The sequence below is a fragment of the Bactrocera tryoni genome, chromosome 2, assembly GCF_016617805.1.
Source record: "Bactrocera tryoni isolate S06 chromosome 2, CSIRO_BtryS06_freeze2, whole genome shotgun sequence".
NCBI lineage: Eukaryota > Metazoa > Arthropoda > Insecta > Diptera > Tephritidae > Bactrocera > Bactrocera tryoni.
The window spans coordinates 308,770-329,971 of NC_052500.1; the positions used below are offsets into that span (position 1 = coordinate 308,770).

The 21,202-nt window shown below is 33.9% G+C and overlaps 2 protein-coding genes across 2 annotated transcripts; both read right to left on the reverse strand.

The window, feature by feature from the left end:
* Positions 1-975: 975 nt before the first annotated feature.
* LOC120769131 (sialin) lies at positions 976-7,642 on the reverse strand. The gene is made up of 5 exons (XM_040095998.1): positions 7,354-7,642; positions 4,110-4,327; positions 2,422-3,208; positions 2,001-2,287; positions 976-1,947 (listed from the first exon to the last, which is right to left on the reverse strand). The coding sequence occupies exons 1-5, from the start codon at positions 7,391-7,393 to the stop codon at positions 1,768-1,770; spliced, it is 1,512 nt and encodes a 503-aa protein (XP_039951932.1). The 5' UTR covers positions 7,394-7,642; the 3' UTR covers positions 976-1,767.
* Positions 7,643-11,827: 4,185 nt separating this feature from the next.
* LOC120768191 lies at positions 11,828-19,395 on the reverse strand. Its single transcript, XM_040094760.1, has 5 exons — positions 19,049-19,395; positions 15,165-15,803; positions 14,762-14,954; positions 13,258-13,625; positions 11,828-13,183 (listed from the first exon to the last, which is right to left on the reverse strand). The coding sequence occupies exons 1-5, from the start codon at positions 19,209-19,211 to the stop codon at positions 13,065-13,067; spliced, it is 1,482 nt and encodes a 493-aa protein (XP_039950694.1). The 5' UTR covers positions 19,212-19,395; the 3' UTR covers positions 11,828-13,064.
* Positions 19,396-21,202: the final 1,807 nt, after the last annotated feature.

Consider the following 21,202-nt stretch of genomic DNA (forward strand, 5'->3'; position numbering starts at 1 on the left):
AAATATCACTCTGTGAAACTCCCTATTTAATTTTTCTTAGCATAAAATTTTGGCCTCGTTGACGACCGCTCAGATAATTCATGCTTCATCTTTTCCGCCCTGAAGGAAGCGTGGATTGTTCAATATCTTCTAGTAGTGTTATGTGATTGGTAGTGTCAACTGTTTTCCCTCCCTGTCTAAAGGTAGATATAAATTGTCGCCTACTAGCTCGCGCTTTCTCTAGAGTCAGAGGTGCATGACAATCGAATTCGATTTCATCCCTGTCATCATATCTCCTCGGATTGAACAGGGATTTAACAGTAGTCCATAACTTGCTTGCAACGGCGAATAACTGGTAATGTTTCCCACTCTCGGTACGGTGGAGGACCATTGTTCGTCACTCGACTGGAGTGGTGGCGCAAAGTACCTGTAGAGGCTAATAACGCCCTTGTGCGTTGGTACAATAACGTTTGGTCTATTCTCTATCAATTTTAAGGTCTCAGCAGATCTCAAAATAGCTAAAGTAAAGGCTAATGACGCTCTTGTGCGTCGGCAAGATTGGGCCATATAACTTGTGGTCTACTCTCTATGAATCTTATGGCCGAGGAAAGTCTTAAGATGGCCGTATTCCCTACATGTATTACAACTAACCGAGGTGCAGTTTGCATGGAACGTTTAAGCGCAATTTCAGTAGAAAAATTAATTCCTCAGAGCTCGGGTTGGATTTAATGCCAGTACGGCTCCGGAGGATATAGAGCAGTCCGGCTAGTAGCAGTTGCTCTAGTGATAACATACAGTATCAAATCTTTGAAATAAAGTGCGGATCAATTCCGGTAACGGTAATTGATATTTTCCAAAAACTATGCAACTGGTTTCTGTTTCGATAATATAACACGAATAAAGAAATTGATACATATGTATGTAAAAACACAAACCAGTTGACTTTCCTTCTGCCTAATATTCAGACCCAACAACCTTCAATCCGTCTTACTACCGTTCAAACTATTTTATTTTATTATTTTTATAGTGTATTTGTATAATGTTCAATATCAAGCCGAGTTTTGAGGTGTTTGTTACGTATTACGTATACATACATACGCGTTTTCTATAGGAAAAATATATATCATTAGGTTCTAGTAATATATTATTTATTCAAGTCAGTTACGCTCTTTTTAAGTAAAACACCCACCATTCCCGTTCTAAAAGATTTCAACGATAACGCAGGGTAAAAAGTACACCTTACAGGCTTACAGGAAAAAAATTCATAACATCTTTGTGGATACCAGATATAATGAATAAGTTATGTTTGAAAATATGTACATATGTATATGTACATTCTATTTGATAGAAATGCCTACCACAGCTTTAATTATTTTATGGTTATCGTGACTATATTTAATTTCACTAACTTAATAGAAGCCTATCTTATTTTGAAAAAATACAAGTTTGGGGTCAGAAAAATATGTAACATTTGTTATATACATATACATTACATACATATATACGTGGTATATGACTGTTTAGTGTCCATTTTGTTTAACATATACAATTTTAAGGGGTCTTAAGATATGACACTTTGAGGAATTTCAATACTTTTACCATGAAAAGTACACATATTTGTCTATGTGTATGTGTATACTTATATAGTACGTCATATATGAAATTAATGAAGTTATTGGTTATTGTATTTAAATTTACATATATGCATACAACTAATGTTTAATAAATGTAAAAATTAACAACAACTAAGATAACATAAGCTCATTGCATTTTTGAGGGTTGAAAATTTTAGACATTGTCCTTTACTGGTTGAGCCTTCAATGGTGTCGATTCGTCCTTTCCTTCTTTTTTCTCGATCTTATTCCACGATTGTTCCTCGCCTGAGCCAAATATTACAAATACCAAGAACTCGATAGCGAAAAGGACTACAGTTACATAGAAAATTATGCGCCAAGCTCCAATTGTTTGCTATAAAATAAAAATTTCAAATATGTTCTGCTTTGAATTAGATATAAACTTACGTTATTCGTTGTAATAAAACCGACAAATATTGGAACTATGATGCCGGGAATTGTTGCAGCAGTGTTGGTAATTGCAACCAGTGTACCAGCGTAGTTAGGAGCAATATCAATGTGATTAGAAAGGAATCCAGAAAACATACCACCCATGCCAATGATTCCAATTGTCATGATGATAACAGCTGCTGTGTGCTTACAACCGATGTTGCATAATGCCAAAAGGCAAATACCGGGTATGATTGTACATATACTTGTGGCAGTTTTGCGCGCAGTAGTGGTAGTAATTTTCCCTGAAAAAGAAGGCATTTACATCCCGTAATGAATTGCGCAATGCAGAATGAAGACTACAACACAACGAACGCAATCGCGCATTATTATAATATTTTCTTCTTCTGCATTTGTATAACATACGATTTTCAATTACCTTTGGCTTTCAATGTGTCCAGAGTTTTACCCAATAATATGCTTAGAATTAGCATTGGAAAGTAAGGCAGTGCGCTGAACTGGGCATTACTCGATACATCGAATTTCAAAACTTGTTTCATGTAGAATGGTATTTCGATGAGAAACATATACCATCCCCAATTACTGCAGCAATGAGCAATTAAAATGGCCCAGAAAGGTATTGATGTCAATACTTTCTTCCACGGAACTGGCGGATGCTCCTCGTTTGATGCGGTATTTTCGGTTCCTAATTGTGAAGTTATCATTTGACGCTCTTCTGGACTGATGAATCGTTGTTTATTTGGGTTATCTTGTATGAGCAATATCCATAAAGTCATCCAAATTGCACTTAAGCCACCCATCCAGTAAAATACCGATTCCCATCCCCATTGTGCCGACAAAACACCAGCTAAAAGTATGGAAATAGCCGTACCAAAAGAAGTTCCCACATATATTATTGTCGACATAACCGATCGCTCATTGGGTGGAGCCCATGCAGCAATCATGCAGTGCATAGCTGGGAAAGTTGCCCCACCACCAATGCCCTCCAGAACACGCATTACAATTAAACCGGCATAGTGTTCTTTTGTCATAACCGGTGTGAGCAAAGTGGCAACTACATTAATCCCTACTGAAAAGAGCATAACCCATTTAGCAGAAAACTTTTCAGCTACCTGAGCACTTGGTATTTGCGACACCAAATAACCCCAGAAGTAGCAGCTCAACAATGTTCCTTGTATACTTGAACTCCACACAAATGGTCCTTCCTAAAATAAATTAATATACTTGGGCCATTACTTCTAATTATGTATTAGTAATTTTATACTATAGACGTTGTGCCAAAAAAGTACCCGGAAATTGTGAATAAAACGTCATTCGAACGAACTTACGAGAGATGCCGAGCTCCCTTCAACGATCTCTCGATCATGTTTGAAGGCTTCATTCCACTCGTAGGCTTATGTTTTTAAATCACTGTAAGCCCTTTCCGACATTCGCTATGATTCCGCACACGAAATTTGGTTAAAAATACAAAATTTGGGACAAACCTTTGTTCGATATTTTTACCCATTATAAAAGACGCAACACACTACTGAGGTGTACCGACAACTGCTGTATGCACACTAGTTGACAGATCGCGCTCACTTTTGGCATAGTAATTAAGGACAGTCCTACCTACTTTGTAAAATACATTTTTTTTAAATATCATTTACCCGGGGAATTTAAAGTACAATTTCCGGGACCCTTTTTGTCACAATGTATGTATAAAAAGTAGATTGAAATTAGTTAATATTCTCGTATGCTTATATCTAAAATACCAATTATGTTTCACAGCTAATGTCATATTTATGAATTCTATATATGCAGTAATATTTTGGCATTAGAGTCAGTTTGGTAGACAGTCCGTATAGTCAGACAGCTCACATAACTGGACAAATTGCATGAATACAACGATTTCATTACAATTCCTTCAACCGGACATGAAAATTTTCCAATGACCGGAAACGAACACAATTTTGGTAAAATTTCGTTCAAATTGTTCAGAATGATCCGTAGAACATTTCTCGCATACGCGATTTTATAGTAAAATCGACCTACTATACATATGCATACATACATACATATGTATGTGTATGCGTATATAAAGCAATATGGCATGTTCATATTTACCTCTAGTTTGGTTACATTTCCATTACCAGGCTTCTCACATACTTCTTCTGACGTGGAGTTCATATTATGAACCTCACCAGCAACACTATGTCCTGCCTCAATGGCGGTATGATTTAACATTGCTACCATTGCAACACTGAGGTTTACTTTGAGGCCGTAAATGATGGCCATACCGCAAGATCCAAGCACCGCTAGTATGTAACGGGCAGGTAAGCATTCTGCAAATAAGCAATTAAGCTGAGTTATATGTATGTATGTACATACAAGTATTTACATGTTTAAGCCTCTTAAGTATCATATGTGGAATATACATATGGTATATATATACAAATGGAATGTTTGGATGTGTTAAACTTGTAATTATGCTGAAATATACATATAAATAATATATACATACATATATATACTAGAGGACCCGTCCACGCTTCACTGTGGCTGACATAAAGATAATACTACTACTACCAATGTATATGACTTCTATTAGTTGGATTAAACTGTTAGTTAATAAGATTTAGCATTTTTGTGAAGCAACTTGTGTTAGTTTATAAAAAAAAAGGATCATAAAGCATTTCGTGTGTTAATAAAGCGTTGCTTTTTGGGGAAAAGTACTGTTCAATTTGTGTTCAGTGAAATCCACCATTGAAAAGATATTTGCTAAGCTGGAAACAGGCGAATTGAGCACCGAGGACAACGATGCTCTAAAGATGCGAAAGCTATGGGCAAAGTGGGTGTCTCGCAAGTTCATAATCTAATAATAAAATCGAATCACTGATTCTGAGAAGTGTTTGAGTGCTCACTAATCGTAATAAAGCCAAATTTTTGCGTCGGTGTGTGACAATAGAAACATAGCTCCATCATTTCCCAATGGAGTCCAATCGACTGTCATTCTAGTGGACTGCACATGATGTACCAGTTCTCTGGCGTGGAAAGACGAAAACTGATTACTGAGCCAGTTATAATCCATTGCACTGCGTATTTGGATCCAAATATGTACTTAGCAGTTGTATTATTTTTTAGGAAGAATCTGTTTAAAATTGTACGCATATATTCAAATGATTCCTACAAACATGAATTTTGAACAAATGCTTGTGGTTTGAAATATAATTTTTATTTTTATGAGTTGTTTTAAATTTTGACATAAAGAGATAAAAGGTATCCTATGTCCTTACCCTGGTTCTAAGCTACCTCCCCACCAATTTTCAGGCAAATAGGTTCAGCCGTTCTTGAGTTATAAATGGTGTAACTAACACAACTTTCTTTTATACTATATATACATATATACATACATATGTAGTATGTACGAGAATGATTTTAATCCTTAATATTTCCGCCAAAAGACCAAACTCACAGGCTAAGCATTTGTCATTAATATTACGTAATTATGATTTCATGACTTATTACGATTTTAAAAATACCAAATCACTTGGTTTCATATGGAATTTCACATTTATGTGCAAGTGGATGCGCCATAACGATGAGGTGGCTTAACAATTATTGTATTGTTGTTGTTAATTATCGATCAACTAATTCATGTGAGAATGAGCGATTAGGTTATAAAAAAAATCGAAAAAACGTAAAATTCGGCTGCACTGAACAATAATACCCTTCACAAATACAAAAAATTCCATAAGTACATGATTTTAATCGTTCGGAGCTATATGCTATAGTGGTCCGATATCGGCGGTTCCAACAAATGTCCAGCTTCTTGGGGAGAAAAATTCGGGTGCAAAATTTCATATATCGATATCTCAAAAACTGAGCAACTAGTTCGCGATTATAAAGACAGACGGACACGACTAAATCGACGCAACTCATGATGCTGATCATTTAAATACATATATATTTTTTATGGGGTTTCCGAGGTTTACTCTTTAGCGTTACACATTTCTTGACACTGTTCAGGGTATAATAAAATGCTATTATAATCGGACTCATTTAGATATTAGGCGCGTGTCTTGTCTATATATGTGTATATTTATGAACATGAATTGGATATATGTATATGTATGTTAAAAATAACACAAATTCTGAAAACTATTGACAAAAATGCAACCATAAAAATTATTTAAGCATTGATTTCAAAGAAAACACTTAATAAAGTATCTTGAATTGGTATGTCTGTTTTTTATTCAAAAAATTCGGATATGAAAAAAGTTTTACATTAAAATAGCTATAGTTAAATATTTTTGGTGCCTAGTATTTTTATATACCTGCATTAATTTTTTATTTAATGAATCATCTTATCGCACTTTACTGTAGTTATTTACTCAATTATACGTAATAATTAATAAGAAAACAATGAGCTTCATTGAACGGCATTACACGTTTACTGATAACACAGTCATTGGTGCGTTTTATTAAGAAACAATCGCTACAACATCAAGAATTTATATACATATATTTATGGTAAATCCGTTTCTCACAAATGTCGTCATAAATGTCAACTGCAAATAAAAACCTTAGAGAGGGTTTATCTTTACATGGCTAAACCGCAGTTTTGTAGAACACTGCATTAATATTATTGTATTATTAAATTACAAATTCCTTTTTTCTTTTCCTTTTCGTACATTAACAGTATCTTCAATAAAGTTTAATTGCTAATTATTTCCAACTCAATATTAGTGTCAGGGTAGAGTAATCATATTTATTATTAAAAAGTGACATTTAAATGACCTTACTCATGATATCATAAGAAGTGTGAATATATAAATATATATTTTTGCGAAAATTTAAATACACAATAGTAAATATGTATGTCAGTGCATGTAAAAATATTAGGCACATCAGTATGTATCCATTTGTGATCCCATACCATGCGTTTGAAGCCAATCCTCACGTCACTTCCTGAGATTTCGTATTCTTTTTGACCCATTGCAATTTTTAAAAAATAAATAATTATAACAGAAAAGATAAAAATGCCCTAAACACATTTATGTACGTGCACACGTATGTATATAGTATGTTTGTTTATATATAAGTTGACACCTGCGATTTGAAGCAAGGAAGTCCATTGCTTCTACCAACGACCTTTTATCAGCCTTAAGGTCAAAATCTGAATGTATAACTTTGTTCTCCTCCCCGTTCATAATTACTGTGTGTAACATTAAAATACAAGAAGGTCACATTGACGAGCCACTTTCATTCTAACAAGCACTATGGCAATGGAGTAATTTATATTTATGAAATTTCCGGCATAAGTGTTTAACGGTTTATTTGACGCCGAATTTTTAATTCATCTACTTACTTCCTAAGATGCTGCCTTTTGCAGGAACCTCTTTAGCCATTTCACAAATTATTCGTGAAGTTTTTTTAAGTTTCTAGTTAAGAATTTTAAATAAATTTTGTTTCACTCCACTTTCTTTAAGGAAATTGTTTAGTTACTTTCACATTATTTCCAATAAAAGTTTTTAAATACTGAAACGATATATACTTCGAAGTCTTCACGTAGTTATTCCCTAACAGTTCAACTTTTTGTTAGCGCTCCTAAACTGTGAGAAGCGGCAAGAATATACCCGCGCGACTGCCTCACACAAACTGAGTAGACGCTCTGAGGTGCGGCCAAGTTTTTGTTTGGTAAATGTACGAGTGTATCCAGACAGCAACCGGTCGGCAGCATTGACGATTCTTTATTGTCTTGCACGAGATACATATACACTTCACTGGCACCCGCGCTTTCTATTCAGCCAATATACATAAACAAAAATATATAAAAAAAATTATTTCTTCTAAATTGTGGTGGTTCAATACGTTTTTGGATATTCGGTATCTGACAGTTTGGCGTCAGAAAAATATTATGGTGTGCAACATCTGCTGGTATACGCCCGCAGATACACATATGTATGTATGTTTATATGATTTAATATTTGCATGTGGATGTATCTATGTATGTGCATATCCATATGTACTTCAATACTTTTAAAATTCTCTCCAATGCGAGGGTAAACAAGGGTTTCAAGCTTAAGCGCGTATGCATACTTATGGACGGTTAGCGCTCTTCAAAATTAGAGGAGCGCATAATTTCGACTATGTTTCCAAAGTCTAATTATATATGATACTTTTATATTTGGAACCGAAACACAATTACGATTTGTAGTACACACGTAGTGTGTATGTAGTATATCGATATCTTAAAAATCTTGTATTTTTATTTGCTTCTCGCTTTCAATATGATGACCGCCGTGGACAAACCAAATAATCTTAAAATCAATTACTTACTATCAGTTATTTTATAATTTTGCACCCGCGTATGAAATTTGGTTTAGTAAATTGACAAAATTCGCCAGTAATTTCTTTAAATGTATGGATGCCTATAAAAGTTGGTAAAATCACAGGTGCACTCGACGACGCAAGCGATATTTTACAGGAAATTACATATGTAGTATATAATAGTACTTGGGAGTATCTCAGTTGCAAAAATGAATGGTTCTTACAATCGAAGATGTTTTATGATGATGGCTTCCATAGAAGAAATATGCATATTGCTGGGAAATTTCGCTACAATACGGATTGCAGTTTTAACATCAAATCCGATTTCTATAGCAAAGTTCCCCAAGGCAATACTTACTTTTTGACCGCTACTAGTCCGTAGAGAGATGCGTAAGTACATATGTACAAGTATATGTGAAAAATCAGTCATATAATTCGGTATACTTATGTATATATACTTGTACATACCATATATACATACATATATATGTGTATATAAGATAATTACTGAAGTTACCCTCTTTTAAGGATATTGCATGATTTAATTTTTTTAATTCGCTCAAGGTTCAAGCGTTGGAGAGCAACAAGTGGCCAATTGATAATATTTGCATAAGTGTATGTATTTGATATGCTGCCTTGTATTTATGTATGTAGGTTCGTACCGTAACGGGGATTTTTAAATTTTCAAATTTGCATAAATTACGAAATTATTTTTTATTTGCTTTTTCAGAAATATGCATTAGTTAGATGTGCATAGATCTCATTTTCCAAATTAAAGGAGCAGATATGGTAAATATCGTTATTTGACCATTTCGTCTGATTAAATTATAATTCTTTTCACAAATGTAAATTTACGTTTCATTTGACCCGATATTATTTTATTATTTTATTGAAACCTGCCGAGAAAATATATGTACATACAGATATGTAGGTATGTAAGTGGAGATTTTGCAAATTACTTTCCAATAAAAGACTAAGTATGTAGAAGTATTATAATGAATAGCTTTCAAGAAAGTAGAAAACTAGTAGAACTAACATAATACACAGCCGATCTCTTTACGTATCATTTGTGTACATACATACATATGTAAGTACGCATGTATGGACGCGTGTCTTATTTTTTTTGGTGCTGAAATTTGTGAATGGCTGAATTAGATAATAGTTATATTGTATTAAGGCGTGAAACTAATTGAAATAAACTCAGTGTTTTTTTGGACGCTTGTGTGCCACACTCGAAGCATGTGGATGCTGCTTCAAAGTCTCATTTTATGCGACAAATTTATTGGTTGGTTTAAGGGGTCACATTGAAGAATTCAGTTATATTTTCATAAAACGATCACGTACATACATACATACATATTTAGATATGTGCTCCAAATTTATTTTGATCGTTCTATTATTGATTTCAATTCGTTATAAATTAATTTGTATAGATTTTTTTTGGAAGAGTTTTTTATGTTTGAAGTCAATGTACTATTTTATGTGTTGTCCATTTTTCGGGAATTAAATGTTGTCCCATTGTATACCAATTATGTATGTTAAAAATACTGAAAGTGGATGTTTTGTAATAAAGATCTAGTTTTTTTCGATGCAATAGTTGTCTTGTGCATCGTTTAAAAGCCATACTCAAAATATTAGGAGTTCAACACAAAACTCAAGAAAAAATTATATAACTATACTTTTGAAGGTACATACATATGTACACATTTGAATGTTTTTTATTTGAGGGCTCACATCTACGTGTATATATGTATGTGTGTGTATAAGCATACATATTTATATATGTTTGTCTGTATGTGATGAACCCAATTTTTGTGAATGAATTCAATGTCAGCGAGAGATTTGTATAAAAATGGAGAAAGTTAAAGAGAGCAAAGGTTCTCTTAGACCACATGTTGATTGTGAGAAATTAAGCCGGGTATGTTGCACATAACTAAGTGTGTATGCTAGCGGTGTTTTTGCTTTTGTGGCTTTTGTGACGTTTAAAACTGCACGTAACAAAATAGCATATATGTATGTATGTAGCTGCTTGGTTTGCGCATTCATCGAGCACACTCACTTGAACATGATTGCATATGTATGTATGTATATGTATTTTTGACTCACAGCAAATGTGTATACGGGAAATGTGATTTAAGAGTCAGAATAACGTTGCGAAATTCACAATTTCATCAATTTTAAATCGAAGAAATATATCACAACCTAGCACATACGCGGGAACATACATACTTATATGTAAGTACGGGGTTATGTGTACATCACATGATATTTGGTTCTTAGGCTCCAAGTTGAAGCTTGAATTTTAAAACTATTCTGCTGTACAAAGTAATAACAGTCTATGTTGGAGCGCAGGCGCACATTATCAAGAAAAAACGTCAACTTCAGCTGTGTCGAAGCTATAATACCCCTCACAGGTACATTTCTTATAACAACAATATGTATAACTTAAAATAAAAATGTAACTGTCCAACGGTTAGGGTCGAATTAACGCTACTTAATAAAAGAAAAGGATATGGTTCCTACAAATGAGAGACTTATGGGGAGAAAATGACGTGAGGAGCTGAGGACATACGACAACTATATATATATTTTACAACGTCTTCAGCGTTTCCCTTTGGGTGTTAAAACTTCGTGGCAAACTTAATATAGCCTTTTCCGAGTATAAAATTGTAGTTTTGGAAATTTGTATTCATTATTAGGCAAATTTTTATGCATTTTATATTATTTTAACATACATATGTATGCTTTCTGAAAACACTCCAAGTCAATCAATACATTTCGCACAAGCCACACCATGCCAAATTATACTTTCTTACCTAATAGATTGACAAATTTGAGTTTGAAGTTTTGTGCACACAAAGTCGATCGTAAGCATATTCATATATGTATCTCACGCGCTATGTGGTACTTAGGCAACTGAAGCGACGAATATCCCATTTCATTTTTCAGAGATGGGGTACCTCTGTTCAGTTGCCATTTTATTACACGTAATTTGCACACCCAAAGAAAGATGTAAGTTTACCAATTTCACATGTTTCTAGAAAATAGTTGTAACATTCACTGTTATTATAGGAAGGACCATAATTAACTCCTATTATAATGTCCAATAAGCTGATCAGAGTCACTTCATTAGCACTTCGTTGCTTGCGTTTGAAATGCTAGACCCAGACATTAGTTAAACAATCATTCAAACATGTAGTCTACCATATATGTATAGTCAGACTTCAAGCTTCGATAAATTTCCGGCAACAAAAACAATATGATATACCCTGTCCAGAAAGTATCGGGAATTCTTCATTTAAATCTTCCGCTTATTAGGTTGATACAACTGTTTTTAATTACGATTAAATTAGCGCGATAAGTTCATTGAACCACAAGCCCTTCCGCAGGACCCGCCACTAACTTATGAATAGAAGGAAAACAACACAAATATAAAATGGTCTCTTAATAAAATAAGAGACCCCATTCCTTGACCAAGTTCTGCATGGAAAATTAGGAAGTAAACTACGTACTGATATTTGAACTGAAGTAGTTGTCCAAATTTATTTGAAGTAAAGCTTAAAAACTGATTTGCATTAATTTACAAAAGTACAAAGAGTCAAGATATATGTAGAAGTTTCAATAAATTATTACAAAAAATATAATTGAAATCTGCCAAGGTAATAAATAAAACTGTTTACAATTAGTAACTCACTTTTTTTTTAATTTCATACATATGCTGAATTGGAAAAGACTTTTAGAACTATATTATGATCTTAAATAATGTTAGCACATGTATAAGTATAATCTGTACATATGTACATCTATACGAGAATTTACTTGCTTATTCTATATCTATATGTATATATGTGTATTTATGTATATTTATGTAGACAAATAAAACAAGGACATCTGCACCAAATTTACTTAAAGGTAAATACTGTTTTAGTACATTAAGGCTGGAAAATGACGCATCATTTGGCCAGTTAGACAATGAATAGGTTATGATTTTATGTAATCATAATCTCTTTAATATGCTCTGAGCCGTTACAAGCCTTTTGGTTAATAAAGATTTATATTGTGTTCAATCACAGTGACACATATATAATATTTTATTTTGCATTATAGAGATTTTATAAAGTAAACTATTTAAATTTTTTCTATAATAGCACGTACATTTGTATGAACATATATTGGAGTCATAGCTGCTAAATTCTGGCGGAGAAGGTTATACTGGTGCTTTCTGATTTCACCAATTACATATGTATATTCATGTAAAGAAATATAATTAATGAGTTATAATTGTTTTTGTTTTTTTTTTTCAAAGAAGAGACGACCTCAACAGAAGAAATAATTCACATACAGATATTTGCCAACGTAAGATTTTTTGAAATATACAAACAATAACGCAACATCTGGAATATGTCTTACAATTACTAATGTATGTATTTAGCACAAATCAATAATAATCGTTGAACCATTTTAATAATTTGTTTCATTTTCTTCTACTTACAAGTTTGTTATCTGTACGCATATGTACGTATAGACTTGTCAAATACATACAATGCATATACATATGTATATGTACATATATAGGTATGTATGTATGTCTGAAATTTAATATATTTCATTTATAATTAAAATATGATAATACACACATATGTTTATTTTGATTATATTATAGGAGTCTGCTAATAATTAGACCTCTTTGACCCATTTCCAAAAATAGTTTCCTCCCCAAGCTTGGAAAATTTAAAAGCGTCTTAAACTTTAGTAAAACTTTTCGCTATTAACATTGTAGCCGATGCTGGGTTTGGAAACTGGTTCGTTCAGAAAATTGCCCATAGATCGCTTCTTTTTGGAAACCATAAATCGCTTAACTCCATAACCTGCAACATAAGAGAAAATCCGCTTATATTATTAAACCTTTTTTAGTTCATTATTTGGTTCCCTGAATCCTTACGATTTCCAGTACCGCTTGGTAGTATTCCACCGTATTTTTGTTCTCTTTGCAGTTCATATTTAGGTATTGCTTCTACATTTGCAGGCGCACCATAGTAATCTACCATGTTTGGTTCTAACCACGAACCACCGTTGTCTATTGCATCTATATTGGTCGGATAATCAAAGGCACCAGCTGAAATTGGATAGTAAGTTTTAATACCGCTATAGGTGTTAAAAGCCTCTGGAGGAGTAGCAATGCCGTTCGATGGGTACATGTAACCGTTGCTTGTATCGGTTTCGGGCTCCTTCCGGGCACGTTCGCCTGCTTCTACCAGTGCAACCAAAGCCAGCATATCTGCTGGTGTGAGTTTAGTATCACGCTTGAGTCTAAATTTTGAAAAATATTTTTTACTATGTGTTAGCGGAAACATATATATATTATCTATAAATATATTCTTAATTGAAGCCTTAAAATTAAAATGCAATCAAAACGCTATACTTAATTTATTCTTCTGCATTCAGTTCCAAACCAAGGAATACCATCAATGTCTTTAATTTCAAAACAATAATTTAGTTTCACATTTGCTATATTTTGTGGCTAATATTCTTCTAATTATTGTTAACCGACATTTATAAATTTATACCGCCTGCGAAAAAGCAAAAAAACAATTAAGTGAATGTATCAATGTTACTCATACGCTATGTTGGCTATATAATCGAAGTATGAACATTCCGGACTGCATTAGTAGATAGATCGGTAAAAAAATATTTTAGTAACTGGCTTAAACGTGAAGTGCATTCAGCTATACTTGTACTTTTCTTACACAATTTTTAAATCATCTAAAATTAAGTATTATATTCAAAGTTAAAAAAATACATTTTTATAAGTGTTCCATCCACCTTCCGACATTCCACACAGCAACGTGTATAATATATGTATATGTATATGTATATATATATAAATATTTATAAATGTATAAAGATTTAGGCTATTTCTCTCAAGCATGACACAATTCGGACTTGGCAGTGGTCACATTTCTCAGCGATGTGGCAGTACCTACATACATATATTCACTAAATATTTTTGCCTATTGTTTCTTTATCAGTCAGAAACATTGAAAACATTTGGAATTTTGAATTTGGGCTCGGAAATCAAGTTGAAGAAGAAATCCCCATAATTGACAGCTTGTTGGCACTAGCACCATTTTTCTTTACGCATTGAAAACACATCTTATCGAAATTTTACCATTGCCGTCATATAGTTTGACAAATACAATTGGAAACACACATTAGTCCATATATAAAAATATATGTGTGTATTTATAAAGGTCGGTGAATTTGTGTGTAAACATTGAGAGTTCAGAGTGTTCTCTTTTCACCCATTCTCTCTTATGAACCGATCCGCTGGACTAGATTTGGAAGTATAATATAAACAATTTATATGACCCGTTAACACATTAAAAAATTGCAAATCTCATATAATCTTAATATTTAAATCTATCATCTGCAGAGCCTTCCCTTACCTCATATCAGCCAATCGACTACTGCTGCTGGCACTGGCGCCGCCATTGTTGCTGTTGTCATATCTATTTGCCCGCTTATTAGCATTGTTGGCGCCATAGTACCGGCTCGTGTGTAGCGTCTGTTGCACTGGGTACGCCTCAGCGTTAAGGATGTTTTGCAAATTGTCATAAGCCTTGCTGCGATACGAAGTTGCTGGAGTGTTTATAAGCAGTGTGATAAATATTGCATAAAATAAATTAGTGAATAATAAAATAATTTGATTACTAATTTATTCACACGATAGAGGATGGTAATGAAATGCTTATGAATTGTTTAAAGTAATATAAATATTTGCTTTAAAGTAAAAAATCCGCTGCAAACGCCATTTGGCTGTTAAGTGAAATCCTTTTGCAAAATATTTACCTCTTGGTGCGCTCAAGAAGTCGTCATCTTGTATATCAGTGTAGACAACTGAAGGATCCATTTCATCTGCCCAAAAGCCAGTGGGCACAGTTTCTAATTCAGCTCCGCTACTAACTTGCATCGGATTACTCAAATATGCATTATTGTAGTATTCTCCACTGCCGTATACGCTGTTACCACTACTACTTCCGCTGGCAGATGCATAGGGTCCTCCTAGACCCATTGCACCATAGAGATATTGCGGATTCGAAATGCCTCGCTTCTGCAAAACGCTGGGAGTTTCATCCCCATACACTTGTGCCTGTTGCTTCCATGGTTGTTGTTGTTCCAGTTCATGTTGACTTGCCGTTGCAGCTGCTTGTACTGCCGCAGCGGTTAGTCCAGCAGCGATTGCGGAATTAATAATATCTTCATTCGATGGCATCGAATTTGTGCCAGCTGACTGAACATATGCAATAGAGTTTGAATTGTTGTCACCACTGGCTTTGCCACCGTTTTCCAAATGTTGGTGCGAGGTTGGCACATTAAAGGCCGGCGGAAGAACTTCGGGACTAGATTTTTTATTTGCCGACGTAGAGACCTCGTCGTTGATAGCTTCCTTGGGCATTATACCATTTACGTCGGCCGAAGAGCGTTTTACTGTTAAAATTGGTGGCAATAACATTTTGAATTAATCAATACAATTTAACTTTTAACAAAATAAGCAGTTGGTATATGGTATATACATATGTATATGTAAATATAAATGCAAGTATTCCGTTTTTACGCTCAGCAAAATACACAAATGAAAATTAATAAAAACAATCAATTAATTCCTGTAGCCCTCAGCTTTTCAGCGCGTTTAGAGCCATACTTCTTCAAAGCAATCAGGAGTGTTTTCTGCTGGTGCATTTGAAGAGAATGACCCAACAAGCAATATAAAGCATTCATTCCAGTGTGCAATATCAAAACGCAAACGCATTTGTATCTTATTCAAGTCGTCAAATCGGCGAGGAAATGGCGTTCATGGCGGAAATAGACATCCTGCTGTTGCATTCCTATATACATAACTATAATGAGAAGTTTACATGTTCATTTTTGCCAGCTAAAATTTCTAGTTTGCAATGTATTTGAGTAACATTGAACTCGGGAAGAAGTATCACCATTAAGAAGGAAAGTCCCTATTTGTTTATTTGCTATTTGTAACTGGAAACGGCATTTAATGTTCATAATTTTTTCCTTTAATTTGTGTAAATATTTCCCAAATGCCTTTCAGACCACGACAGTATTTCGGTTGAGTCCTTGTAGTTATTGAGGTAAAATATCCGTAACACTAATATGCTAGTCCTTTTACCGGAGAGGTAGCAGTATTACTTTTTTATAGTAATTATCATAGCTTCTTTTTTTAGCACTTAATTAACCTTCGGCTGCCAATTAAAAATTCTTTGCAAATTTCACGCTATAGTTACTTTTCTAGTTATTAATTAGAGTAGAATATACACATACATACATATATGCACTTTATATGTTTGCTTTTCGTGTCCACATTTATAGCATGGAATATCGCACTGGTGTAAAATTTTAATTAATCGAATTTATATACTTACCAGACGGGAACTTTATAATAACTACTCAAATCGCTATTTACCGTAATAAATAAATTCAATTGATGGAGCATATAATTCCCGTTTAAGTAGCCAGTGATGCCTTGCTGCGGCCAAGTACCATGTACATACATACATATATACATACATATGTGATATAATTAAATTATATTATATATAGAGATATAATCCCTCCTATACTTTAAAACAAACAAACTACTTTTAAAGACAAACAACGTGACACGTAATTTATATAAATGTAATGTATATTTATATCTTTAGCAATTTTCAAGCCCTGAAGACCTAGCAGACAAGGTTTAACTTAATAACGATTCCTAACTGCTCCTTAATGTTTTTTAGAAAAATGTCAATGTAATGTAATGTTAATCCAATTAACGCCGTTACTAATGAGTTGATAGCTTGCTGTTGCAGTCGGAGCGTTAACTGTGTCCAAGTACTTATGTGGATGCTAGCATAGGGACCACTAAATTCAATTATATGTATGTATAGGTAATTGTGTGTGTTTGTGTAATTATTTTGCTCAGATACTTCCCGTTCGCTGACACTTGCGGTTGATGTCAGTTGTATTAAATTAGATACCCATAAGTGAACATAAGCACAGGGGCATAGCGTTCTCATGAAGATACCCCACCATTTCCAACCTCAGTAATAGAATTAGATCATTTAATTCATTATACGATAACTTCCATTAACATCTCTTCTTATATTCCAGCGACTTTGGCCAGTCAATGTATGATGAATTTGATTTTTTTTCTCTGTCCACTTGTTATTGCGTAGCGTTCGACAGAGTTTTGAGCTTTGAGTTTCCACTAAGCTTGAACTATGGTACAAAGAAGGGTTCTCCAATCGCAAATAGCTTAAATAAATTGCCAGACACTTGGCAGGACCGGGGTGAAGAGCTTTGGCTTTGCATGGTTTTATTGCGCAGCTCTAACGACTATACTATCCAGACGACAAAATATTCATTAATGCGGCGCTTTTTTATTCTGATTAAAGTCATAAATAAAATACATAATGATAGCATAAGTAATAACAGCTTTGAGTCATAAAAAGCCATATGCTGTTGACTTGTTTTTAGTGTTCAATGCAGAGATAGTCATGTTCACGTGGGAAACTGGAACAGGCAACCAATTTACATGCATACACATGTATAAATATTTGTGAGTATGCATATGCAACATTAGTCTAAAAATAAATGTTGCTTTCTAAGCCATATGGTGGCAAAAATTGTCATTTACATCTGAATATCTATGCATATTTAAATAATACTTGATGGAGTTCTTGCGCATGTACTTATATTAACTTAAAACATAAAAAACATAATTTTTTTATTTGATATTATTGTAATAGAATTACCAGGTTCTGAAAAATAGCAAAAATTTGGTTTGAAAATTGAAATGCTATCCAGTTGTTGTTGGATTCTATTGAAAATTGTAACGCTAAAATATCAACAGGGCGTATGATGAACATTGGTATATATGTAAGTGAATGAATATACACATGTACATATGTAAGTATGTACGAGAATATTTGAATGCATATATGTACACATATGAGTATCATGTTGTTTGCCTTATGCGAAAATTGCAATGGCTAAGCAATCAAAGTTGCTGGTTGCTGTTGAATTTTCTTTGTATATAAAGTGGGTTTTCCCTTTAACTGCTTCGCAGAAGTTATAGTGTTTACTTGCTACAGGCTTTGTAAATAATGAAAAGCTTCAGCCATTGTGTACTGTTCTATAAATAGAAACCTATCCACACTCCACGGCGCTCTCAATAGGAGCGTCATCGCCCACGCCAACGCAAACTACGCTCTTAACATAAATGGGTGCCAACAACAAGCTTCAACCATCAGCAACAATATGGAATGTCCTTATTTGAATCCGTTACTACGACATACTTATTAAAAAAATAGATTATTAACATATTTGAACAAAAAAATCCAAGGAAGACAATGAGAAAAAAAATTGTTGAGTAGCATAAGGCAAAGCAATTAAAGAAGTATCTAAAGCTGAGTATACAAGTATAATAATGATTAAGTTACACCTTAAAATTTTTTCTGAAAATAAATACTTGGAACTGCTAGTTAAGTACACAACGCTTGCAGTAGAAACATAAATCCTTTGAACCATGTGTATAATAATCGGAAAATCACCTGTTGACAGCGAGCCACATTGCTCTCTATTAACATATCAGCCACTTTATTTAATGACTTATAATCTTGTGCTGTTTCGTGTGTGTTCTTTGTACATACATATGTATATGCATAGTACTTACTAACCTTTTGTCATTAAATTGTGCCCATTGTTAGCTGCATTGATGTTTGATGTAACTTCGGAGTTCTGCACTAGCACTGAAGTGGGCACCGCCACAGCGGCCACCACGAAAAGCCCAAGTACAAAAGCCAAATTAAAAGTGTGATGTAAACATTTGCCGCAGCTCATGTTGGCTTTTTACTTTTTATTTCGAAAATCACTTGTTGTGATAAATACGAGAAAAAATTATTAAACTTCAACACTTATTTTTGCTGTGATCACTATGATTGTGGTTTTGCTATAGTCTTTGGGTTTTAGTCTTTTCTAAGTGACGATGTTAATGGCTCCGGTGCTCTGAATTAACTGATGTCTCTGCTGTAGGCGCAACAATTTTTATTGAACTGACCTCGTTTTTTCCAGTGCGGGCGTCGAAAATCGTTTTTGCTCCTGCGCCTTTGTGCACTGTCATCAGAATGAGATTGTGAGTGTAGATATCTCTCGACTTTACAGGCGAGGGCGTCTTGCTCGAATGCAACAGTGTATGTTTATTGCTGCTTTCACTGATTACCGCCAACCCACAACTCTTCGGCCACCCAATAACTTTTCTACGTACGTCATTGATAAGAATTTATTTCCAACACGTTGCATGCGGATTCATTGCGCATGCACTTAAACATATTCCGGGCTTTTTACTTATTCAAATTCACAGTGGCTTGGAGCTTTTTTTTCACTTTACTCGCTTTTCGAGCCACTCGACCACCTGATTTGAATTCATGTTTTCTGGCTTTATATGAAAAACCGCCATAAATATTTACATGTACATATGTATGTATGTACATGCATATATGAATGTTTGAATATTCTATTACTAATCTCCTCACATCAACATTCAACTTTGGAGAGACCAGATTATAGATCCCCTAGGATGTGGTGCTGCAGAAAATGATTTTCGTACATTTGTATGCACACATACATACATATCTGTAGGTACATACATATGTATGTACATATATTGAATTATAATTCGCTGATTTTTTTTCCTCTCGCAACATGTAGCACAGAGTATAATAGACTTGTTCGCCTAACGGTTTTTGGTACTCATAAGAATAATAGAGATATTATGGCGTTATGTGTCAACTAAACTTGAAGTGCACATTTTCCCCAAGCATCTCATCATGCAGTTCTAAAATAGACGAAATTGGATAATTAACTATTGTCCCTTGTAAAGGGTGTGGAAAGGCGCGTGTAAAAAATTGACAATGGGCATAAATCCGTTCACTTTTAAATGAAATCATGTATCTCAGCAACTACTCAATCAATCTCAAATCAGACTATAACTTTTCAAGGCCCCGATACCAAATATGTGGACCTCAGTCCTATGGCAAAAATGTCGGTCAATCTGTGAGGTATCTCAATAAAAATTTGAAACCATTTTTGTTTTGGTAATAATATTTCATGATACCAAAAAGGGATACATCGATTGGTTTGTACCACAAGATCGGTTAATATGTAAGCTAACTTACAAATTACGTACTTAGTACTTCTCTACTTGTTCTCTTGTTCATTTTTCTGGAACAACCTCTTCTAACACACATAAATTCTTTTAAGTAATTTACCAACTAATTTAGATTGACAGATGCGTTTAAGGTCTACTCTGTACCCAATAAAAATGTGTTCCAAATGTAAAATTCGGTATGTATGAAAATCTGAACAATAGTAAAATATGTGAATGTGTATTAATATTTAACATACCAGTAATATTTAACTTACCAAGTCTCAATTCACACCACTAAATACATAGGTTAAGATGCGTTCATATATGTATGTATGTACATATATAAATGCGCAAACCATTTTTTCAATTTTTGTTTTTGTTGTTGTTAAAAACTTTTCGTTCAAGTTTTCTAACCAAATTACCATTATGCACCGTTGTGGAAGCATTGAAAAATTGGAGTACAGTTTAAAGCTTTGAAGTATATGTAAGTATAGTGTGGTTAGGCGGAATAGTTAGTCTATAATTCGTAAGCTACTTGTCAATATGTATTATACGTATGCAAACCCATCTCGCTTAGTACATTACTTGATTGTTATCGCAGTATATTCTCACAATGTTTATTAAATTAAACATTTATATACTAAATATGCACGAGTAAGAAAAAATGAATAAAAGAAAACATCTA